The following is a 26,124-nucleotide window of genomic DNA, read 5'->3' on the forward strand; positions in this document are numbered from 1 at the left end:
GATTGAAAAACTCAAAACAAAATATGTTCACAACAGCAGACACTAAGAAAGCATTCACTATTCTTCAAAATAATCAAGATAATGAATATTGTGTGTTTTAGGCATGGGTTAGTGTGACAATGTTGAATGAGTCGCAGATTGTTGAGCTGGGCTGCATCTCTCAGAGCTTCAGCCCTGAAGAGCTGCGTAACCTCAGTATCACCTCACTGGATACTCTAGAGCTACTGACCATCTGCAACTTTACCCAGGCACAGGTAACACACAGACAGAGAACCTCTAGATTTTCACTCACAGATAATTCAATAGTACAACAGTACTCATGCCAGAGAACATTAGTCAAAAAAGATCCCATATAAAATTTGACGAAAACCAAAATGAGGCTGAGGAATAGGTATGTTGTGGACCTGGTTGGGTGGTCGATCATTCAGCCCCCCAAATTTATCTTTACATTTTTTACAAATCTTTCCACATCTTTTAACTGTAAAAAACTGTAAAGTGTAAAACATAGATTGTGAAAATTATACAACACATTGGACCTTTAGACAGTACAACACTGCATCAAATTAAATATGGTATCTACTGAGCTAGATCTATAGACACTCTAAGCAAACCAAAAAAGTCAAACAAACATCCTTCAAATAGTGACAATTCAGAATTTTGCAGAGGGCAGCAGTCTGGCAGGCCTTTGAAAAGGGAACTAGAATAAGTGTGCCTGGACTAGGAGATCTGGAAATGGTTGGACTTGGACAGTTTATCTGTGGTCTACAACTTACCCAGGTTGATCAGCTCAATTCTACCCAGTTCCGGTAAGACATACTTAATATTTTCCATAATTTTCTTCCTGATCAATTAAGTCTCTCTGTCAATGTACACTAAAACATAACAAAACTACCACTAAGCATATGCTGTATAGAGAACTGCTCACTGTGATTTTGGATACCCTGTGATGTGTGTTTATATCAGGGAGGCAGTGGAGGTGGTGGGTCGTGCTCCATGTCCTATGAACATTACAGAGCGCCTAAAGGAAAAAGCAGTGGCTGCTTTTGGAAAGCCAGAAACCTGGAGTGAAGCTCAAGTTGGCATAATGGGCAATATCATGGGTTAGTTCAAAGTAAAAAGAAAACTAAGTGAAAACGAATATATATACAAGGTTGGGAGGATTACTTTTAAAATGTATTCTATTAAATATTACAGAATACATGCTGTAAAACGTAATTTGTAACATATTCTGTTAGATTACTCAAAATATTCAGTAACATATTCTAAATACTATGGATTACTTCTCAGCACTCCTAGATTTTTCACTTGTTTTGACAAAAAAATCTGCCAGTACAGTAAGACAAAATACAAAAAACAATACAAAAATTATGATCAAGAATAAGATTTTTGCCCTAATGTCAAGGGTCTTACTTGAGAAAAAAAAAGAAGTTTAAGAAATATAATCGTGCCTGGTAACAGGTGCATGTAAAATGTCCAGAAATAGCATTTTTAGCTTAGTATAAAGATAAATAGCAATGACAATTTACACAAGGTTTATTTCTATTTCTGCTGCTCCAAACTTACTTCTCTGTCTGCTCGTATAAATGTAACACATCATAAGAAAGTGTTTCACCGCTGTTCAAATGATCTTTGGATCGCATCATTTATTGTGGGTAAATGGCAATAAAATGCAAATCAATCTCTTCAGTAATTAAAATACTGTATACAATTACCAACCATTTAAATTGTAACTGTAGTGTAATACAGCTGCTAATATTTGGTATTTTAAATATGTAATCCTCCTAAATGTATCCTGTTACTCCCCAAACCTGTATATAAAGTATATATATTTATATATATATACAGTGCATCCGGAAAGTATTCACAGCGCTTCACTTTTTCCACATTTTGTTATGTTACAGCCTTATTCCAAAATGTATTCAATTCATTATTTTCCTCAAAATTCTACAAACAATACCGCATAATGACAACATGAAAGAAGTTTGTTTGAAATCTTTGCAAATGTATTAAAAATAAAAAAATAAAAAAAAATCACATGTACATAAGTATTCACAGCCTTTGCCATGATACTCAAAATTGAGCTCAGGTGCATCCTGTTGGAAAGGCACACACCTGTCTATAGAAGGTCCCACAGTTAACAGTGCATGTCAGAGCACAAACCAAGCTATGAAGTCCAAGGAATTGTCTGTGGACCTCTGAGACAGGATTGTGTTGAATACATTGTCTTTATTGAACACACTGTGTAAACCTTTGCAGATGGAAAGTGTATGTGAAATGACTTCTCTGAGGTCACAACCTGCATTCCAAACAGTGAGATGAGATTGGAGGTGTTGATCATAGCCACCCTGCCATACAAAAGCACAAATTTTGAGTTATTAACAAGCATTGCCTGATGTGAACCATGCTTCAATCAAGAGAGAATCTCAGAAAACCAAAGATTAAGAATCGTTGATTTGCTTAAAACTGGAAAAGGTTGAAGATCAGACCAAATTTTATGACCCATTGATGCACAAATTTGTCCTTCAACTGTAGAATAATTACATGTAACTGTAATTTAAAAGAATAGTTCACCTTAAAATTAACCATTTACATACCCTCATGTCATTCCAAACCCATGACTTATTTTCTTCTGTGGAACACAAAAGTTTCAATGAATGTCACAATCACTGATTTTCATGCAAAGTCAGTTGACAGTGACCCACGTTGAAGCTTAAAAAGCCCCCAAAGGTGTCATTGATGTAGTCCATGTAATATTCCAAGTCTTTTCAAGGCAGACAATCACTTTACATTATGAACAGACCAAAATTGAAATCGTTATTGACTCTCAAATCATATCATTGATCAACTCATACAGAGGCCAAATTTAAATATGGCAACACGTTAACCTCACAGAACAAATAATGTCTGAGGAAAGAAAGTCATATTGGTTTTGAACGATATATATACATTTTTATTTTTTGGGTGAAACATTCTTTTAAGTATAAAAAGGTGAGAAATGTGCTCTGTAATTGGTAAGTGTTTGTAAAGCATTTGTCTTTGATTCTTTCTTTAGCTGGCCTAAGTACTGTTGAGCTGGGGCGTCTAAATTCCACCGTCATGCCATTCATTCAGTGGTCTACCATCCCTCTCATACCCCCTGATCGCTTAGCTGTGAGTTTTCTCATTTTTAAACTTTGACTGTTTTGGCAAACATTTATCTTGTTTCCTGGTTCAGTCATTATCACACATCTAATGTTCAATCCTAATGTCTGATCAGTTCTTAATTGAGTTGCTCTGAAAATCAAGAAATTTAATCTTGTAATTTGTGTTCAGGCCCTGTCGCTCAACCAGTTGAAGGCTTTGGGTCCTGATAATGCTGCCATGGTAACAGAGGCTCAGCGAGCGGGGCTGAGGGTCGATCAAAGGGCTGCAGTGGATGAAGCCGTGGGAGTGAAGACACTGCGTGCTGAAGTCTCTAGTGGAACATCCACAGCCCCTCTGCCACAAAAAGGAGGTGAGTAACAAGAGAACTGAGAATGACAGTAACGAGGGACAATAATATTTCATCATATTATGGGAGCATGTGGAAAACGCTCATTAGAACTATTTAAAGCAATGACATTGTTTTTTTGGGGGGTGGGGGCACTTTACAATAACGTTCTATTTGTTAACATTAGTTAATGCATTAGGTATCATAAACTAACAGTGAACAATATTTTTTTACAGTATTAATATCAGTTAACGAATCCAACCTTATCTTAATCTTTTTATGTTTAATGTGAATTATTATATAATTGTTGAAATGACACACAAAGATGTTTCTCTGTCTGCTCCAGGGGCACCAGTACAGAGGATGGCAGAATATGTAGTTCTCATGCAGGCAATCATGCTGATGATGCTTGGATACGTTCGATAAGCAGAGGTTGGGCATTTCCGGATGGCAGATGACTGATTTAGATGTTGATTGATGTATGATCAACCAAAAAACTATTAGATTAGCACTTAGCAATTAAAAAAAATTGTATAATTGCTATATTTCAAAATGTTTAACGCTTAAGTCACTGATTGCTATATTTTTTCTTTGAACTCAGTGATTAGACTAAAGCCAAAGATAGTAAGGCGAGATGGTGGTTTAATTAAACTGCCAGTCTTCACCTTTATTTAATGTCTATTTTTAGAGAGAAACTGTATTTGATATTATTGCAGTGTCTAACCCTAATCTTTTCACATGCAGGTCTATTATTACTTTATTAAATGTTTAAGCACTGTGCATTCTAAATGTAAACGTATGTCAAATGTAGGAGTAATTTTGTTGTAGGATAAGAACTCAAGTCTTATGTAGCAGTTCAAGTTTTTGTTCTTTGCTAACATTATTCAAATCATATATAAACAAATAAATATTAAGTGAATAAAGGTCTGTCTGTAAAGAGAGTGGAGTGTGAGATTTGAATAGTCAAACTAGAGGAAAACTTTTACACCCTTGTTTGGTCTAAACAGCAGAATCTCCTGTTAGCTTCTGATGACAACCTTGAGTCAGGAGTACTATAAATAATTGTTTACATTATCTAACTTACTGTTGTAGTTTAAACATTTTTAGAAATATTAAAAATGGTAGCCTTTACAAATATTCATTTTGAGGAATTTCCAGTTTACCTTATTTGGTAAGAAAGATTTGGGTCTTTTTAAAAAGATTTTATTTGAATAAGTAGTTTCCCAGGTTAAGAGATGTATAGATTTGTCAGTTAAGCGAAGTATATATAATAGGGCACAGACTAATTGTGACGACACAGGCAAGGAATGAGGATCTAAACAGCTTTTATTAACAAAGAATAAACAAACTAACACAGAATATAATAAAAACACAGGGAACCAGGCACAGAGCATTTAACAATACATGCAAAGACTGACAAACTAACCAGGCGAAAGAAGGGCTTAAATATACAAGGGAAAACAAGGAACACCTGGGGAAACAATCAGGGAATGAGGAACACCTGGGGAAACAATCAGGGAGAACCAATTGTGAAATAAAACTACAAAAGGACTACAAAACTAACAGGAGACAGGAACTAAACAAGAATTTCAACATAAAGGTCAATACAAAACAACAGGGAATATGACACTATTAGTTTAGTTATAACAGTTTTTATTTACTTATCTTAAAAAAAGAGTTTTGAGAATTTGAGAATTCAGACAAGATGTTACAGTAAAATAAAGTTCTGTTAATCATCTTTAAAAGAAAACCAGGAGACGAGATTTACAGTATAAGGCACAAATAAAAAATAATTAAATCACAAGCATAAAAGTAGAACTATTTTTCATAGTCTCCAATGCTCTCTCTCAATGCTTTTTCATGCACTCCCTCCATCACACACAACACAGATTTCTCAACACAGAGTGAGGAAACATAATCTTTAAAATAATTGTTTTCTAAATGAAGAAGGCACTTATCATTCACATTCTGAAGCTCACCATTACTATTCAGCGAGTTTCCTGATTTTAATGTCTCTGTAAAAATAGATAAAGAAATACAATTGTCTATCATACAAAAATAACGATTCAAGCAAAAAGGAGTCACCTGATTTAGGAGCATTTTGGCTGTGCTAAACTTAGTAATTACAGAATTTCATAATAAGCTGCATTTTGTTGTTACAGAGAATGTACTGTACATTTATTTGTAATCAGTAGGCACAGGAATATATCAGGGCTGGTAAACAAGTATATGACCCTCTAAATACATTAAAGCAGGTAATAATTCAAACTTAAAAGACATAACTCTTCAGGGTCTATGCATGGGTCCTCCCCTAACCCTCTCAGATGAATTATAAGATTATCGTAATAATTTTTTTAGGTTAATCAAACCTATTCACTCCACTACAATATCACTTTTTAGAGAACAAGCTCTCTCATTTTTGACTTTGTCAAATGGGTCTAGCAGAGTTAAAGTAGAAAATGGTTGCAAAATTAGTTTTGCCCTAATGCAGTGTATTTTTGTAGTTCTACAGATGTGAATGTTGAGTATGAAACTGTGACCTTGTCACAGGCCTTTAACAGTCTATAGTACTGCTTACTAATCAGTAACACCATACTATCTCTACAGTGAATCTCAGAAAACATGTCCGGTCACATTTTACCCTAAAAATGACAAGGAAATAAAAAAACAGCCTATTTTTACGACTATTAAGAGAATTTTCCCCTTATATTTTCATTACGGTCTCATTCATCTGGTCATTTTACGTCATATTTTAATAATTCACTTTATTCGCAATGGTGATTTTCATTACTGTCCAGCAGTCATTTTTGTACTTGTATTGCAGTAAAAATACTGTGATACTATGACATTTTTTTTTTACTTAAGCATAAATGAAAGGCACTACAACAGATACTACTATGAGTGTAAATAATATCTTTCATTTTTTTTTTTTTTTTACATTACAGTAATGAGAATGAGTTTCAGCATGACAATAAAGAGAAGGGGGGGTGCTTAATTTGTAATGAAACTAAAATCACAATGTAAAAAATCTTATAGGTCTTAAGAAATTAAGATACATTTTCTTTATGCTAAAAATTGGAGTGATATATGACGCAGTGACTTTTTTTGGACAGGTTTCGTGAGATTCACCATCTCTGTCCATTCTTTTCTCAGCGTTCTTCTCTATGCTGGTTTGTCTGTTTTGTATGTGGTAATGAAGGCCATGCCATGAGTTCTAAAGTGTGTATTAAGATCAGCAGGTTTGTTAAAGTGACGTCCACACACCTTACAGGTGTGCTTACCTTCCACATCCTCCACCTGTGACCCCCCTGTGCTTGAAGGTGACCCCGGGGACCCTACTACAACAGTAGGGTCAGAGTTCACAGGGGACACCTCAGCATGCTCAGAGGGGACATCACGTACACGGTGGCTGATAAAGAGATGTCGGCTGAGGGAGGTGGTGGATGCGAAACATGCCCCACACTGCTGACACTGAAAGGAACTGCCCCCCTCAACTCGGTGAGATGCAATATGCTTCAGAAACTCCTCCCTGTCTTCTGTGGCAAAACCACATGGCATGCAGCGGAATCCTGCAGCTTCTTCCCCCTCAGCTGCAGCTCCTCTGCTACGGCTAGTCTGGCTTCTCTCTGCCAATCGACTGTGTGCTTCAATTGAAGGCCTGCCAAAAATGCTAGATCCACCATCCTGCTCAGAAGAGCTGTCAGCTGTATCAGCGATAAGAGGAACTGCCTGAGAGCCAGAGAGAGAGAAAGAGACATTAAGACATCATGGCTTTGTACATTTTATGTCTATCTGAGATATACAGAGTGCATGTGAGTTCTTACCTGACTCTGTGTGGCTGCTGCTCTGTTTCCTCCATGCTGAGCTTGGATATGTTTCTCAAGAATGAGTTTACTACTAAAACTCCTCTTCCCACCTGTACAATGTCTTAATAAGGGTGCCACAATCACACACACACAATGACAACAATAATTTACCTCTAAAGAGCTCAAACCTGATTTATGCCAAGATAAAAGGATAAATTGGAACTTATTAACAAGAAATGTCAGTTGAGACGCTAAAGAATAGCAAAGGTTTGCAGGTACAGTAGCCCCAATAAGTACTTTATTTATTTATTAGTTTATTTAACAGGGACAATGCAGAAACAGTGCTACAATTTCAAGCAAACGATGCTCCACATACAGGCTTCTAGCCAAAGGCTAATTTGCAGCCCCAGTCACTGGTTAGGCTTTTTTTTTTTTTGACTGTTAAGTCATCCTTAAAAATGTATGAATTTCATTGCCTACATAACAAAATATAAAACCAAGTGGCATCTGCAAACAAATTATGTTAGACCTTTCCTCAGAACATCATTTTTATTTATTTTTTAAATGAAGATATGTGTAGAGGTCATTTTAAATGGCTGTATTTAATACGTTTCCCTCAGGTTCACACAGGTGTCCTAGCAAAGGAACCACAAGTATGATTAATCACTTTAACTATGGACATCTTTAAGTAAGTTTGGCACTTGACAATATCCAAATACTTAATCTTATTTTTGATAATGAAAATATATATTTGCTGTATTATTTAAAACAACAAACTTCTTTTTGAAAAATGCTTTGCTTGAAAAGTGTGCTTGGGTTACCTTTAAAATAAAAGCCACTTGGCTGAATATTTTGTTATCTAATGCAATGACATTAATACATTTTACATGTGTCCAAAGACTATTGGGGCCACTGTATTTATGCATCATACTTACTGGCAATAAAAAACTCTTTTGATGCCTTTGTGTTTGACACGAATATGGCGTCTCAAACTTGAGGATGAAGAGAAGGAGCCTACACAAAGTGTGCAGGGAAACTTCTTCAGTTCCTTCAATCAAAAACCAAAACAAAATGTCAATGTGATTTTTATACATCATTGATACAGCCATTGTAGTGTAACGATGCTGAGACTATGTTGGTATGGAGTGCCACAGGGATCAGTTTTCAGGCCTCTGCTTTTCTCCTTATATATGCTTTCCATGGGAGGTATATGCATATATAACTATAAGTAAGTCTTTCGCGGGCTGATAAATGTTGTAAACTCTTTGGCATTATCAAAACACTGCCCTGTTTTTTTGTTTTTTTTTTGCAATTTTGTGAATTTACACACTTCATCTTTGACTTAATGTCATAATTTGTGTTTTTGTTTTATGTTTTTATGAAGTGGAAGAATGCTGTTTGTAATTTTCAAAGGACTGATTGCTATCAAATATAACCTTCAAGTTCAATACTGAAGAGACAATGTAACAGTACATCCATGGAGAGTCAAATAATATTTTAGCAGCTTATTTTTAGAGGTTTATTGTCCAATAATTCGTATTTTAACATCGAGAAAATTACACAAATCATCTTTAACAAAGTTCTAGTCATGAAGATGCCCTGACCTTGCCATGCTGCTCAAACATGTGGTTAATGTAGTTCTCTTTCTCTGCATAGCGTGTCTGACACTCTAAACAGCTCCAGCTCTGGATATCTGGTGCAGCAGTATTCTCCTCCTCTCTCAACCCTCCTTCTCTTCCTCTGTTCTCCTCTTCATCCCTCCCCCATTCCTCGCCATCAGAGCTCTCCATTTTTACCAAGTTCTTCTGTGCCAATAAGTCAAACTGTTGAATGCTGGAGTCCCTGTGAGAGTCCTAGAGACACATTATGGTATAGTCAAACATTCACAATGTTCATCAATAAATGGAACCACTCTTTGTCTGAAAAGAACACCTAACCTTAAAATGCTCAAGGAGGGAACTTCTCTGTGTGAAGAGCTTGTTACAGTCGGGACACTTAAAGACGTGCATCTTCTGCTTGACTAAATGAGTGTCAATGTGGACACTGAGCAATGCTTTCTGGGTAAAAACAGTCCGGCACATCACGCATTTATAGATCTCCCTGTCACAAAGAAGAATGGTTAACAGCACCTCGAAAAAGTTATGTAAACATTCAAACAAACAAAAGGGAACTCTCTCTCACACACACACACACACACACACACACACTAGCAGGGATGGGACAAAACTGTATCTTGAATGTCAAAATACAAAAGAAAAAAATCATATCAACAAAAAATTATATATATCAAAATTTGTAACATTGTTTTCTGTCCATGGGATCATAATCGTGATTAAATATCTGTCACTATTTTTTAATTATTTACAAGGTTCACATAAGATCCTTGAAATGCTTAAAGTGCTTGAATTGTTGGAAAGTGCTTGAAATTAAAACTGGACATTTCTTCTGTGTGTTTCCATCAAAGATGAGATCCACGCACTCCTCTCCCATTAATTAATGTCTCATTTAATATCCTTTATGTTCTTTACAATCAGTTGTTGATCAAAAAATAAACCTTAATTTTAATCTTGCAGATGTGGTAAAGATGTGGTGCGATTCCTCTCTCGATGTGCACTCAACCGAAACACAGACACTCATTTAAGTGCCCCTATTCTTATAGAGACAGCACTATTGTAGTGCTTGTAAAACAAATAGATGTAAATTCCATGTAAATACTTGTAAATGTACACATTATTTCAAACAGTAACAACTTATATCATTATTATACATGTCATTTCATGACATAATATTAATTGATAGAATGTAGAATTTTTACATTTTTAAAAACAACATTTATAGTTTTGTTAGCTGTGTTCTTAATGTGACATTGAACTGGGTGGCTGTATTAGCCAAGAGATTTTACTACACTTTAGTGACAATTAAGTTAAATCTTTGACTATTAGTGAATATTTAAGGACAATCCAACTGGAGTTTCAGGCATTTGACACTTTTTGACTTTGAGTTGCTAATTTGTGGGCTGGATTCAGCAATTAGTACTTAAGTAGTGAGAGTACTGTAGTGGAAGCGGCAGCCCTGGTGTGCAGCCCTCTTCGTGTGAAGACCTATCTCGGGTACAGAACTGCGAGTCCCCTGTGTGAGTACACCAAGCAAGGACACCGGCAAAGCACCAGCCACTATGCTAAGTTTTATCCCCTTCTATTTTCATTTTCACATTGTACTTCTATTCCTTTCTTATACATATTATGTGTTTTCAGTACATTCCTGTTGTTTCATGTAGGCGAAAATCTACTTGCACACGCTATAGACTACACACTCCAGATGGTCACTTAGCACTGCCTCTCCACAGCCCCACTCCATCTCTGTTGGACTGTGGAACTGCCAGTCAGCTGTCAACTAAGCTGACTTCATTCCGGCCTTTGTCAGTCGGTCAAAACTCAATGTTTTGGCTCTGACTGAGACCTGGATCTACACAAGCAACACTGCAACTTCCTCAGCTCCCTCTACTGACTTCACTTTAACCCACACCCCTCAACTAACTGGGCAGGGTGGGGAAACTGGTTGGCTCATTTCCAACTCTGCTCTCATCTCTCTGCAATAACACAACTTTTGAATATCATGACATTACTGGCACTAATCCGGCGAAAATTCACTTTGGTCATCTATCGTCCCCCAGGTCAACTAGGCAACTCCAACAATCTTACCTGCACTTACACACATTTTCAACATATATCTCACAACACAAAACTTTATCAATATATTAAAGCAGGCTAGAGTAAACCCACTGCTCAAAAAACCAACACATAACCCAACAGTAGTCGACAACTACAGACCAGTTTCTCTCCTTTCTGTCCTGTTTAAAACTATTGAGTGGATCATATTCAAACAGTTGTCTGCTTTTCTCTCACAGAACAACCTACATGACAGACATCAGTCAGGCTTCACAAAAGGACACTCAACAGAGACTATCCTCTTGTTAGTAGCTGAAATCCTGCAACTGGCAAGAGCTAATGCCAAATCATTCACCTCATCCTCCTTGACTTGTATGCTGCTTTTGACACAATTAACCATAAGATTCTCCTGTATACCCTCTCTGACCTGGGCATCACGGAATCTGGGTCTTATTCAACCCCTTGGATGGGTTGAATAATACCTCATTGGCAGATCTTTCAAGGTCTCCTGGAGAGGAGAGGTGTCCAAATCACACCATCTGACCACTGCTCAAGGATCAGTATTTGGACCCCTCCTCTTCTCCATATACACAACATCACTCGGACTGATCATTGAGGCACATGGCTTTTCCTACCACTGCTACGCAGATGACACGCAGTTCTACCTGTCGTTCCAGCCTAATGAACTTCCCTTCTCAGCTCGTATCTCTGCCTGCCTCTTGGACATTTCGGCCTGGATGAAGAAGTGCCATCTTCAGCTCAACCTTGCCAAGACAGAATGCTTCGTGATCCCAGCCAACCCATCTGTTGACCACAACCTCAATATTCATCTTAGTTTAACTACACTAACTCCAACCAGAACATCTCATCAACCACCCAGTCTTGCAGATTCGCGCTCTACAACATCAGGAAAATCAGACCTTTTCTTTCTGAATATATTGCACAGCTCCAGGTCCAAGCTCTGGTCATTTCAAGACTGGACTACTCTAATGATTTGTCATCCACACAATCTGCTGATACCATCTCAACATATTAGACCCAGCTGAAAATACATCTGTTCCACGAGCACTTAACCAATCCACACTAATTGCACATACTATTGAACTTAACTTGAACTTACTGTACACACTGCACTTACTGTATAGCACTAGCTACGTTAGCACCTACTACTCCATCCACCTTGAGAGCTTGGCAGAACAACAACGTAGATGTTGTTGAACTTTGTATGACAAATTGCTTGCTATGTACCTCATTTGTTAAGTCGATTTGGATAAAAGCATCTGCTAAATGACTAAATGCAAATGTCATCAATCAACTTTGCATGTGTACATGACCACATGTACGTAAGCCTTCAATAAAGACCATTTTTGACCCAGGAACAACTCTCCAGTTGCAGTGGAATGATTCATAGTATATTGTCCATTAAATCAGGTGACCAGATTGTAATTTTAACATTGCCAGAACAGAATGATAAGAAAAAGCCAAGAAACCGCAACACAGAGATAAGTCAAAAGATATCTTAAAAGAACTCTTGCCATAAATGCAGGTGGTCCCGTAATGTGCTCTACCATCGGTTTCTTGGCCCTGAGATGAATTTTTTTTCCCTTTTTTCTGTTGTTGTTGTTTTTTGGTAAAAAAAAAAAAAAAAAAAAAAAGATTGTGTGGAAAAAAAAGGTTTGTTCAGACTACATTTTTGTGTGAAGAACTTTTTTTGTTTGCAAAATAAAAATTTGGTTATATTAAATTGCTTATCAATTGACAAGGTAGTCTATAAATTTTTTAACTCATTCTGTTTATTTTAAACATTCTCAGACTTAAAGTCTATGATTTTAAATAGTACCTTTGACTCAAAGACATTAGGTTGTATTTGGCTGTATTTTGTTTTTGATTTCACTGGAAGATTGCTTAGATGAGGGACAGAGAAATGGAGTGCGTGTCTGACAGCTGTGCGGAAGGCATCGCTATGTGACGAACATTGCCGCTATGTTACCTAGGGCCAAGTCCACCTATGACTAGAGGGAAGGAAAATACCAGTTTTAAAGTTAAGGGTAATGGCATTATTCAGAGTGATTCAGAGTTAAATGAACCTCAGATTAGGGTTGGGCGATGTCCCCTAAATTGGCAGTTGACGATGTTGACAGTAAAACATCGCGATGGACGATGATATCGTCGGTGGGGTGGGGGGGGGGGTATATAATTTCATATAATTTTCAAAAATTATATGAAAAATTATTATTTCGTTATTTTACTAACCTAACCCATCGTCGGCGCTTTATCAGTAGGTTGCACGACACGTGAAGCATTTTTTTTTTTAGCTTTCACTTAAGAAGCGTTTTTATTTTAATATATCTCTTTACATAAATACTATTTTCCACTTAAAAACTATAATTTCGTTATTTTACTATCCCAACTGACTCATCCGCGCTTTCCAATAGGTTGCACGTAAGGGGGAAAAAATATTTCTTCCACTTAAGAAGAGTTGTGAACTTTTAAGCACTTTTTATTTTAATATATCTCTTGACATAGATATTTTTTTTCTACTGAAAAACTATAATTTCGTTATTTTACTAGCCCAACTAATTAGTACTCATCCGGGCTTTTTAATAAATTGCGCCTATGAAAAAAAAGTCGTCTTTGGGCAGCCTTCTTGCGAAGAGAGCAGCCACAGCCACGCTCACTGATGAGCAAAAGGTCGAGGCAGAAATGACCATGTACCTGCAGGAATTGGCCATTGATGGGGAAGAGGACCCGCTGACTTGTTGGAAAACGAACGACAAAAGGTTTCCGTTCATGGCAAGATTAGCACGTAAATATCTGTGCATATGTGCTACCAGTACTCCATCAGAGCGGGTCTTCAGCACAGCGGGTAGTGTAGTTACTCCAATCCGCTTATTAAAACCAGATAAAGTGAATATGTTGGTATTTCTGGCCAGAAACAACGAAATTTAAACATGGTCTATGGTGAAAGATATTAGACTTCTTTACGCATTTTTCGCCATCCGTTGCGGAGCTATTCGATTTTGAATATTATTTTTTAAACGTTCAATTGTGTAGTTCATATGACCACTTTACAATATTTCCATAACATAATTTATTTTGTAGCCTGTGCTGAAGTTAATTGTGCTGCTAATTATAAGTGAAATGTTAATGCCGAGTTTCGGTCTGAGTGTTGTTCCCGTTTTCTTGTTCTTTATTTGTTGTTCTTCTATGTTTTAATAAATGTGTGTTATTCATATTCACCTTGTTTCTTTCATTTGATTTGACATTATGGATTCATGGCCAAGGAAATTTTTCTTTAAAAGTATTAACCAGACAAAAGTTATTTGACGTTCGCTGGTCTGGGATTATCTTAAACTGCCGCTTCAGTGTATACAAGAGCTATGTGACAATGAGCAAGATTTTCTGAGACGCTACAACTACTAATAATTAATTAATAAAGGCTATTTTCTTGTAGCCTACAACATAAAATATTTGTATCTAAATGTACAGTGTAAGACATGTAAAAAAAAGACAAGAAGCTAACAATGTCAAGATCAATATTTGTGTAGCCTGCCTGACACGGTATTTTCACAGACTAACACGTCACGTCTCTGGCATATACTACAGTATTTAAAATAGCATATATGCATTAGTTATATTCTCAATTTAATTTACAGAGCAATCCCTGCAAAGTTTTTAGGTTAACTATAGAAGAGACTAGGATTAGTGAGTCACACTAGCAAGACTCGCAAAAGGGGGCGTGGCATCACGATGGTGGCTCGACATCGTGACGTTGGTCAGCCATCACGATGGACGATGATATCGTCCATCGGCACAACCCTACCTCAGATAGCTTACTGCAGCTGCTGTTTTCATAGATCACATGCTCATCATCACATATTTTTAAGGGTGATATAATTTTAGGGGGGCTGAGATGAAAAACAGGGTCTAGCAATGCCCAAAGTCTAGTAAAGTTCCAAATTTCTAAATATATATAAAAGTTTGTTTGAACTGGAATGCAAAACTTCTAAATGTTAACATTGTATGTTTGATTTTAGAAACACACTCCTGCTGATTGTGTAAACTAAAGGAATATTGATATGAATCACTATTCCATTGTGTATGTTGCTCACATTCCTTAAGGCTATGCTAAAAATGTATATCACTATTTGAGTAAACATTGGTGGTGACTAGGTGGTACTTGAATGTTCTGATTTGATCGAAGGTGGAATCTGGCCTATAACGTTTGAGAAGCACTGAACTATAACATGCAAGGAACAGTTGGGACAATTCAATCAATTAATATTATGTAATAAAATTGCATATATAATAATTAAATAAGCTGTCACTGTTTAAAATAATGTGTACAATTTACAAGTATTTACACTATTACATTCATTTGTAAGTGCAAAAGAGGTACTGTCTCTTAAATATGGCAACAGCTCAATGAGTGTCTCAGTGTTTTGGTTGTGCACACATTATTAAGAGAGGAATCGCACAGTTTCTTCTCCGCGTCCGTGCTATGTTTGATAAAAATTATTATGTTTTTTTTTGTTTTGTTTTTACTTTTTGTTAAACAACTGACTATAAAGAACAGAAAAAAATATTAAGAGACATAATTCAATGACAGTGTTATTATGAAAGAATAAATAGATCTAATCTTTGATGGACATACATTACACTGAATAAATGTTCCAGTTTCATTTCAAGCACTTAAGCAATTTTCAACAAAACGAGGCAATTTTTTTTATTCCAGTATTCCACATATTTATTCCAGTACTTACATTTAAAAAAGCTAAATGAAAGCACTTTAGATACATCAAGGACCTTATGCGAACCCCGTAAATAGTTTAGTGATAGAGAGATTTAGATTTTTAACGTGTCATATCATTTATGAACTCATAGACAGAAAACAAACAGATTTTGTTTCGATATGATTTGCCCTTTATTTTGGTTTGTGATATTTTGAACTTCGATATATTGTCCCATCCCTACACATAAGGTGTTTACACTTACTTGGATTGCCTAGCCGTCTCAGAGAGTTCAGGATGCTGGGTAATGCAGTGGGCTTCAGCACCAGAGGAGGATTTGAAAGCCATGGGGCAGGAGGGGCATTTATGGAACACCTCACAGTGAGCGGTCTGCATGTGAGTCTTTACAGCGTTTAGACTATTCACTCCTCCAAACACCAAATGACAACAGGCACATCTACAATGAGTGAGAGAGAAAGAATGGAGAAAAAAAATATTTTCAACAAACCAACTGATAAAACACACCATTTACTAGTTCTCTGGGCAAATATGTGTGCATACCTATATCCAAGGCGACGCGAGTAGTGCAGACATGTTTGATTCAGGTGTGTGTTAAGGTTATTAAGCTGACAGATGACACCACACTCAGGGCAGACCAGTGGAGAGAGCTGCTGATGTAACCTGCGGTGAGCTGCAGCACTGCACGAGTTCCACAAAGGCATTGAAGGAGAACACTGCAAACAACACTTAAGACAGAGAGAGATCAAATTTTAACACCAAGGACTATATTACACTGGTATAACTACTTATCCTAAAGATCTTCAAAATCGTACATCTTCAGATCTGCGGTTATATTAACTAAAAAATAAGGCAAACTTTTTTAAAAGGAACAATCAACTTTAAATGGCTACTTAATAAATACAATGGCCACAAAAATAAATAAGTAATAATATTCTCTTACCTCTATTTCATGTCTGGATAACCACAACCTGTATTCTGAATGACTGACATATTTCTAACTTTTTTTGAAGCAAATAAGAAATGTGTTTGCTGCAACTAGAAATTCCACTTTCCTTAAAGTTAAATTTATTACACTTTGTAGGAAAATGTTGCACCCCAACTTTCTTTTACTAAACTATGTCGAGCTAGGTGTTCCCTCTCTAATGTTTTGTGCTTAGTATATAGTAGTGCCGTTTGACATTGCCTTGTTGGTACAGACATAGATTTCTTACATATCAAATAATTGCTTTCCCGTGAGTCATTAAAATTTCTAAAAATAATTATTCCTAGAAAAATTCTGTTTGGAATACTCATTGATAGTGATGCATTACTACAGTAATGTGTGATTTTCGAAAGTTATTGATGTTTACAACACAATAGAGAACGATAGCCAATATTAAACACTAGAATGTAAATTGTTCAATTTATTATTTATTAGCAGTATACGGTTCTCTCTTTACCTGACACATATACTATATAGACCCCCACACTCACCGTGTTTGTGCCACTGGCTTCAAGCTCTTGGAAGTGTACTGATATTTCTGTTTTCCCTTTGAATGGACTCTGACACTCTGGACAGCTGAGAACATTTAACATATGAGTCAGCATCTTAATCTCTCACTCACATGCTCCGTTAATTTCATTAGAAAGGCTACATTTTCCTTTACATTAAATTCAAACTTGTAAAAACAGCACTAAATGAATATCCTTGTTGGAGAGCTGATTGCAAGTTCAATTCTCATGATTTGAGAGTGTGTTATCATTACCAGATAGCAGATTGTGACAGTTGGACACTATTTTCTTTAACGCCAGGCAGAGCAGAGGATCCTGGAACAGCTGGACAGAGCATCCCTGTAACAGAAAGAGCACTATAAGAGGTAAACATTCTAAACACATTTACTAATAATAGGTCTGTATTGATACTTACTTAAAGGGATAGTTGAACCAAAATGATAATTCTGTAATAATTTACTCACTCCCATTATTTAAAAAAACATATATGACTTTTTTTCTTACATAGAACACAAATAGAGAGTTAGGCAAAATCACACCGTTAGTCACCATTCACTTTCATTGTATGGAGAAAAAGATTCAATATTTGGTGGCTGTTAATCTGTCAAAAACCTCCTTTTGTGCTACATGGAAGAAAATAAAATCTAAATGCATATTAAATGCAGTTATTTCATGTGTTATAGCTTTATTAAAGTTCAAATAATACAAAAGCAGATCATGTAAATAACTACAAACTCCGAAACTGCCATTTCTCTGTATGCTCAGCATAGTGTCGTCAAAAATACAGGTACCAAGTCGGTACTCGGCGTAACATCTTAAATGCAATAAATGTGCTTTATTAAAGTTCAAATAATACAGAAGCAGGTCATGTTAATAACTGTAAACTCAGAAACTGGCATTTCTCTGTGTGGTCGGTGCCTCTTCTATGAGTTGCGTGAATGTCCCAATCTAATGGGGAGAGATTGAAACTTCACCGGCTGCGAGAGACTCTGCCTCAGGGAACTCATCCCTCGCGCGTGCACGATTAATGCAGCTAGATTAGAACTTACTTGCGACTTATTTAATCATAATATATGTCACTGTGCATTTCTTATCATGAAGAAAATTGGCAATATGCAGCTTTATTAATAAGAGAGCACTTTGCACATTATTTTGGAAATAGTTTTTTATTAATTCTATTATATGCTTGTTTATTTAGGCTTTTTTTTTGTACTTGGTAAAAACTTAAATTAAAAGTTGCAAAAGTTGAAGCAAATCTTATATACAGTGAGGAAAATAAGTATTTGAACACCCTGCTATTTTGCAAGTTCTCCCACTTGGAAATCATGGAGGGGTCTGAAATTGCCATCATAGGTGCATGTCCACTGTGAGAGACATAATATTAAAAAAAAATCCAGAAATCACAATGTATGATTTTTTAACTATTTATTTGTATGATACAGCTGCAAATAAGTATTTGAACACCTGTCTATCAGCTAGAATTCTGACCCTCAAAGACCTGTTAGTCTGCCTTTAAAATGTCCACCTCCACTCCATTTATTATCCTAAATTAGATGCACCTGTTTGAGGTCGTTAGCTGCATAAAGACACCTGTCCACCCCATACAATCAGTAAGAATCCAACTACTAACATGGCCAAGACCAAAGAGCTGTCCAAAGACACTAGAGACAAAATTGTACACCTCCACGAGGCTGGAAAGGGCTACGGGAAATTGCCAAGCAGCTTGGTGAAAAAAGGTCCACTGTTGGAGCAATCATTAGAAAATGGAAGAAGCTAAACATGACTGTCAATCTCCCTCGGACTGGGGCTCCATGCAAGATCTCACCTCGTGGGGTCTCAATGATCCTAAGAAAGGTGAGAAATCAGCCCAGAACTACACGGGAGGAGCTGGTCAATGACCTGAAAAGAGCTGGGACCACCGCTTCCAAGGTTACTGTTGGTAATACACTAAGACGTCATGGTTTGAAATCATGCATGGCACGGAAGGTTCCTCTGCTTAAACCAGCACGTCAAGGCCCGTCTTAAGTTTGCCAATGACCATTTGGATGATCCAGAGGAGTCATGGGAGAAAGTCATGTGGTCAGATGAGACCAAAATAGAACTTTTTGGTCATAATTCCACTAACCGTGTTTGGAGGAAGAAGAATGATGAGTACCATCCCAAGAACACCATCCCTACTGTGAAGCATGGGGGTGGTAGCATCATGCTTTGGGGGTGTTTTTCTGCACATGGGACAGGGCTGACTGCACTGTATTAAGGAGAGGATGACTGGGGCCATGTATTGCGAGATTTTGGGGAACAACCTCCTTCCCTCAGTTAGAGCACTGAAGATGGGTCGAGGCTGGGTCTTCCAACATGACAATGACCCGAAGCACACAGCCAGGATAACCAAGGAGTGGCTCTGTAAGAAGCATATCAAGGTTCTGGCGTGGCCTAGCCAGTCTCCAGACCTAAACCCAATAGAGAATCTTTGGAGGGAGCTCAAACTCCGTGTTTCTCAGCGACAGCCCAGAAACCTGACTGATCTATAGAAGATCTGTGTGGAGGAGTGGGCCAAAATCCCTCCTGCAGTGTGTGCAAACCTGGTGAAAAACTACAGGAAACGTTTGACCTCTGTAATTGCAAACAAAGGCTACTGTACCAAATATTAACATTGATTTTCTCAGGTGTTCAAATACTTATTTGCAGCTTTATCATACAAATAAATAGTTAAAAAATCATACATTGTGATTTCTGGATTTTTTTTTTTTAGATTATGTCTCTCACAGTGGACATGCACCTACGATGACAGTTTCATACCCCTCCATGATTTCTAAGTGGGAGAACTTGCAAAATAGCAGGGTGTTCAAATACTTATTTTCCTCACTGTAAGTGTTCAAAAATACTTTAAGCATACATTGTTCAGTTTTGTTATAATTAAAAAATAATATATTTAAATTAAAGTGTTGCTCAATGGCATATTTCTGTTCTTAGTTCTGCTGCTAATGTTTTGTAGACTTTGTTAAGTAAAACTGCTGTTTAGTAACCTGTTTTTGCTTTGGTCCCGAAAATGGTATTGAGTACCGTGAAATTTCACTTGTATTGGTACCGACTACTGAAATTTTGGTACCGTGACAACACTAGCTCAGCACCTATTCTATGAGTTGCACGAATGTTTCCGATCTAAGGGGCAGAGATTGAAACTGCATCCGGCTAATGCACACACTGGTCCCTCAAGCATGTGCACTTGCTGCTTATAGATTATAACGTGATGGATTGCGACATATTGAATCATAAAATATGTAACTGCATTTCTTATCTTGAAGAAAATTGGCAATGCGCAGCTTTAATAATCAGAGAGTTTTTTTTTTGGTGAGTTAAAGATGGACTGAAGTGAACAGAAAGGTGAGAGAGAGTTGTCTTCTCCCCATTATACACTGCAACAAAATAGGTTTTTGTTTTGGTTTTGTTTGTTTTCCAATAAAAATATCTAAAACTCATTTAAAACAATTTACATTTTCTTTAGCAGCTATAACGCAGAAGAAAAATTTGTTATCCGAGAATGTTATATATAACATAAAAAATACAAATATTTTTAAATATCTAGAAATCCTTTAAAAAAAAAAAAAGATTAATTCACCTGAGAAGCAGCATATAAGATATTTAGACCTGCATTTAAATAATAGATCTTGAACATAAGTATATTGTGTCTTTACTGCACTGGCAGAAGTATAACAAAGGGAAAAAATACACATACACAAAATACACTTATATTTAAGAAATCAAGTCTAAATATCTTATATATCTTATATGCTGCTTCTGAAGTAACTGCATCTTGTTCTGAGGATTTATAGTCAATTTTAAATGAAAACAAGACAAAAAAAACACTTGATAACATTAGGATTTTTGCTGGGAATTTCTTAACTGAACACAATTTTAAAAAGTGTTTTTTTCCCTTTAATTCAGTGAATGTCAGTTAGAGGTATTTTTAAAAACATGATTTTGTCCTCTTTATTGTTAGTAAGCATGTTTAAAACAACCTTTTAAGTTGGGGCATAAGCTGAATAATGTTAATAGTTAGCGATTAATCATTGCAAAATCGCTGAATAGTTGAATAATCGGTCTAACAATCATTCAATTAATCGATAATCAAAATAATCGTTAGTTGCAGCCCTAGTAAGTACATGTTTTTATTTAATATTACTCAGTACTTACTTGTGTAATTACACTGTAACAAGGACACTGTCAAATAAAGTAAAACCAGAACGTCATACACATTTGGAAGGCATGTAAAATGACTATAAAGGGATGTCAAGGGATGTGCTGTTAGTATGTCTGCACTGCACAACATACATATACTGTATGCAGTGTAAAATTGTATTAACAAATGTACAATGTTTTGTGTATTGCCATGCTCTCAGTAAATAAACCTGACATTTTCAGTTTACAAAAATAGGTAATTTAGGAGTAATTGATAGAGACACTAACACATACACACCTATAGGCACTGTATCCTGCTGGCCAATCATCTGCTCCACAGTGACGGGACTCATGACGAGGTGAGAGCACTGCATAACCAGCCCCTTCTCCTTGTGCTCTCGCGCATGAAGCAGCAGGCTGCACTTATTAAAGAAGGCCAGTCGTTTGGAGCAGTGATTACAGGTCACTTCGATCCTCATAGAGCGTCGATCATAGTGCCTTGCCAAGCTGCGCTCTAGAGCGAAAGCATCCCCACACTCCAGGCAACGGTATCCAGTGGAGGGCAAATGAAGACCCCATTCTGGAGGAGGGAAGGTGGAGAGGTCCGGCTGGTAACTGGGTAATGGATTCTTACTGTTTAGGATTTTGTTGAAGGCCTCAGCGAGGCTAGACTGGCTGCGTGAAATCACAGCTCCTGGATTTTTCACAATGGATGCCGGTTTGGCTGACCCTGGGTTCCCATTCATCGTCTTCTGTCCCAAAGAGCCAATGTTAATTCCTGTCATGGATAAGGAGGAGACAGCAGGGAGGGTTGATGTTCTGGTGATATTGACTGCGGTGGCAGAAAGAGTGGTAGCCATTTTATTCTGTGCCCTGCTGGCTGCAAATAACATAGCTGTGCTGGCATCTTGGAGGGTGGACACGGGCAACATTTTCTCCTGAGGCAGCCCCTGAGGAACAGCACTGGATCTCTGGATCCTCTGGACTGACTTACGGGCCCCTGTTTGAACTTTGGGGCCATCAGGACCCTTGGAGGCCCCAGCTGCTGCTCCTTTGGGAGCCACTTTAGATTCAGTACATTTTATGTCCCCAGTTTTGACGGCCTTGATTCTGACTTTGAGAGGCTTGGAAGAGGTTTTGGAGGAGTCTGTGATGCATTCGGAGACAGAATCTACCAAACTAGGCTCAGTGGATTTCTTCTTTACTTTCACTTTTGTTTCCTCAACTCCATCATTCCCTGTTTTCACATGAAGACCGCTCTTCTCCTTCTCTTGTACACCTAGACTCATGTCTATAACATGATCTTCAGGTACTGTGTCTCCTCTCTTCAATCCAGGCTCATTTATTCCTTGCTGATTTGAAGGCAGAGATGTACAAGCCTGAAGTTGAGGAGGGTTCCTCTTGGCAACCACTGAAACTGAGCTCACCTGAGTGCAGGCAGGGATTTCTGGCTCAGGGCTTTCTGGAGAATCTCTCTCCTCGATAATGTGCTCCAGGGTTTTTTCTTCAAAAGGAAGTTCATTTTTGGAGGTCATACATGTGACAGTGTTTAGACTGACAGTGTTTTGTAGAAGTGCTGGATGAAGGACAGATGGAGCGGACTCCTCAATTTGAGTGTTACTAACTGGTAAGGATGGGGAGGAGGGAGAGGGGGGCTGAAACACTCTTGAAGGGGGCTGGTGCCTGCGTGGGACCTTGGGAGCTGAGCAGAGCTGAGAATCAGGACTTTCCTGTATGACAAGAGGAGGGCTTCCCAGATCTGGTTCTAATTCTTCATCTTCAGAGAAGCGCCTGCGGACTCCTGCCCTCATTGTACCATTTAATTGTTGTGCTTCCTCAGCATCAAGTTTGGAGGGAGGAAAGTTTGAACCAATTAAATGTGAAGATGAGATGGGGGAAGTGGAAGGGTGTAAAGACTGAGGAGGAAAGAAAGTGCTAGCAGAGTTTTTAGAGGAAGTGCAGTTCTGGCTGTCATTACTACACTCACTGGTAATTTTACAGGATGAGACAGACCAGAGTTGCCTGTTAGGCTGTGTCCGGGTTAGAAAGGGCAGGTGAGAGGGTTCTGTAGCCCCAACTGAGACAGTCTTAGGTCCATTATAGATAAATGGGTCTGGAGGCACCAGGACATCTTCACTGAAACCATGTTGGGAAGATTCCAGTGATCCATCAACACCTCTGTCAGCCTCAGCAAAGTCTTCAGGTATATTTCCTTCAATTTGGTCATCATCATCATCATCATCATCATCATCATCTGTTTCCATGTATGCCTCAGATTGTACACTGTTCTTTACAATCACACTGACCACAGATGGATCATCATGGAGAGCTAAAGGAATAGTCTCAGGGTTTTCTGAGTGACCAATGGGTCCTAGGTTTGGACTACCACTTCTTTGCTTTCTAACAACACTACTGGGTTCGTTATGATTATCGTCAGTCTCCCCAGTGTCAGACTGTATTGCTTCTTTGGCATCAATGTCTGGAATGTCAAACGCTGCAAGCAGGTCATCAAAATCTGGTGTCTTCATATCCCCCATTCCCATGTGGATGACAAAAACCTTTAATGGATGACATCAAATTAGAATAGATTTGATCAGCTGTTCGTGATATAGAAAACTGTTTTATGTGTTCAAAAGCATGAACACACAAAGCAATAATGATAAAGGGAGAATGTCATTCTCTTGTAATAGAATATAACCATATCATAACATTAATCTGCATGAAGCTAAAAACAATGCAATGAGAGGCAATAAAAGTCAAGGGCTACAGTAACAGGAAGTAGGCTATCAAAGTCTCACGTAAATTCGGTAGATTAAAGCCGATTTTCCGATTAAGACCTTTTTTATAATATGTCAACAGTACAAAGTGGTTCACTCGACTATAACCTGGTCTACCAACGGGAACTTTAACAAAACGTTTCATAGGCTATCTAGATCAAACGTATATTAACTGCCTTTTGCATGACACCTATTTTCAGCGAATAATTTAGTTCACCAAAGACAAAACAAAATAAAAACATGCATTCTGCATAAACCTGCTGGTCGCCATAATGAAACAACAGTAATCTGTCACATACAGTTGTCTTGCTAAAGTGTCTAGCGAAACAGCTAGATAATCTTAATTCGCCGAACTGCAACGTCTAACGTTGAAAATACAACGAACAATGAGTTCATAACTGCATAACATTAGTCCGCATATATTTATAATTAAATTAAAGCTATATATGTGTATTTATTGTTTGTCTACGTGTTCAAATGTAAAAGTTTTTACCTGGCAAAATATCCTCGTCTACTCCTGGAGTGACCCAGGACGGCGCACAGCATTTGCGTCACCTCTCATGAAAAACAAGTCTTTCTTGCACGTGCACATGCAAAGTTCAGTGTCAATATTGTCTGGACTGAAAGACAGCCATTGGTTTCTAATATCTGTTTCATCAAGCGGCTTCGTATTCGCAAACGGCCGTTATTTTCATGAACTATATGACGCAGTTGTTGTTTTGTTTTTTTTCTCGTCCGTTGCATGTGACAGACAGGAGTATGAATACTGTTCATGATAACCACACCACCTCAGGGCAATTTTCTGAGTCCTGACACTCCTGTGTCATGTACTATATTACATTCGATATTAACGTATCTTTCTGCTGCTACCGTATGTTTTTCTTGTCTGTTCGGGAATGTTTCATGCGTTTGATAAAACTTAGAACAAACCACTCTAAAGGAAGATTCTGGGTTCAATCCAAGTTAAGCTCAACAATCAACAGTATTTGTGGCATAATATTGATTACCACAAAAATACATTTTGTCTTGCCCCTCCTTTCATACATTTTTTTTTCCAGTAATGGTGAAAAAAAGTGAATGGGGCCAATCCGTAAACATTCATATACTCACTGTTTCAAAAGTATAGCCACAAGACGTAAACAATGTGTTAACATGATTTGAGGGTGATAAATTTGCTTACTAACATTTTCTGTGTAAAATGAATGCCAATTTTACAACTTCATTGTCATGACGATGTCATGTCAACAGAGTTGGAGGATTACTTTCCAAATGTATTCCACTACAGATTACAGAATACATGCTGTAAAATGTAATTTGTAATCACTGATCTTTTGTTTGTTTTGGCAGTTAAGTTCGAATATCAACAGTGTTTCTCAGGAATTGCTGAGTGCACCTCATTAAAACTCAACTGCCCCCCAAATTCATGCACGCGAGACGGTTTTACGCACACCAGCTCCAGACACACAACTCTCCTGCTACAAAATCTAACATCACAAAAAGCACATATAAGGGTTCTGTGAAACATAGCAAAATTTATGTTACCCACCTACTGAGAAGAAGAGCGTTTTACCGTCTTCAAGCCTTTTACCTCACGGAGGTCTCTCCACCACTGAAAAGCCTCGTCGATTTTGACGCGACTCCTAGACCTCGACTTATCGTAATCCTTCTTTTTTAGTTTATATTAATCTGACCTTTATCTCTTGGTCTGTTTCTCAGCCATTTGTCCTCCTTAGAGTTTAGAAAGTTCCGATCAGCCAGATTTGCCGTCGCTCTTCTAATGAATTTCCCTCTTGCTCTGCCCCCCACCCCCCCATCCTGTGCACGTGCAAGAGCCACCCTCTGTTGCTGATTGGCTGAAGTAGTGTTGTGTGGCTCAGTCTGTTCCACTTTTTTTTTTACCATTTACAGAGCCAGGACTGTGTACAAAGACTAGATTTTTTTCAGCCCACCCACAGAACGGTCAGCTAGCAGACTGTGAGGAGA

At 37.7% G+C, this 26,124-nt stretch overlaps 2 protein-coding genes across 7 annotated transcripts in view; one reads left to right on the forward strand and one right to left on the reverse strand.

Annotated features, from left to right (window-relative positions):
• The window catches only part of otoa (otoancorin), a 47,267-nt gene extending 42,863 nt beyond the window's left edge, over positions 1 to 4,404 (forward strand). For all 5 annotated transcript variants that reach the window (XM_052143861.1, XM_052143860.1, XM_052143862.1 and 2 more), the window contains 6 exons: positions 102 to 254; positions 664 to 806; positions 964 to 1,100; positions 3,053 to 3,150; positions 3,313 to 3,493; positions 3,816 to 4,404. In XM_052143861.1, coding sequence (XP_051999821.1) covers positions 102 to 254; positions 664 to 806; positions 964 to 1,100; positions 3,053 to 3,150; positions 3,313 to 3,493; positions 3,816 to 3,895 — 792 coding nt within the window. In that variant the 3' untranslated portion in view covers positions 3,896 to 4,404. The remainder of the gene's footprint in view (positions 1 to 101; positions 255 to 663; positions 807 to 963; positions 1,101 to 3,052; positions 3,151 to 3,312; positions 3,494 to 3,815) is intronic.
• A 378-nt stretch (positions 4,405 to 4,782) lies between these two features.
• Positions 4,783 to 24,741, reverse strand: LOC127655844 (zinc finger protein 687a-like). 2 transcript variants are annotated; one of them, XM_052143848.1, is made up of 12 exons: positions 24,635 to 24,741; positions 21,663 to 23,922; positions 21,380 to 21,406; positions 17,440 to 17,524; positions 17,168 to 17,252; positions 16,235 to 16,419; positions 15,939 to 16,130; positions 9,213 to 9,375; positions 8,880 to 9,128; positions 8,211 to 8,323; positions 7,294 to 7,396; positions 4,783 to 7,198 (listed from the first exon to the last, which is right to left on the reverse strand). In XM_052143848.1, exons 2-12 carry the CDS (start codon positions 23,905 to 23,907, stop codon positions 6,632 to 6,634), a joined length of 4,014 nt encoding a protein of 1,337 aa, XP_051999808.1. In that variant the 5' UTR covers positions 23,908 to 23,922; positions 24,635 to 24,741; the 3' UTR covers positions 4,783 to 6,631. The 2 variants fall into 2 exon arrangements, with proteins under 2 accessions (XP_051999808.1, XP_051999811.1); XM_052143851.1 differs by lacking the exon at positions 21,380 to 21,406.
• Between the last annotated feature and the right edge of the window lie 1,383 nt (positions 24,742 to 26,124).

Source organism: Xyrauchen texanus, chromosome 15, assembly GCF_025860055.1.
Source record: "Xyrauchen texanus isolate HMW12.3.18 chromosome 15, RBS_HiC_50CHRs, whole genome shotgun sequence".
Lineage (NCBI taxonomy): Eukaryota > Metazoa > Chordata > Actinopteri > Cypriniformes > Catostomidae > Xyrauchen > Xyrauchen texanus.

Excerpts from the sequence above, each read along its gene's own strand:
- LOC127655844 (XM_052143848.1), bottom strand. The coding sequence starts at position 23,907 with ATGGGAATGGGGGATATGAAGACACCAGATTTTGATGACCTGCTTGCA. Across the intron at positions 17,253-17,439 it reads CTGTCACAATCTGCTATCTG|CTGTCCAGAGTGTCAGAGTC; the intron begins GTAATGATAACA and ends AAATGTTCTCAG. Across the intron at positions 7,397-8,210 it reads AAAAGAGTTTTTTATTGCCA|ACATTGTACAGGTGGGAAGA; the intron begins GTAAGTATGATG and ends ACCCTTATTAAG.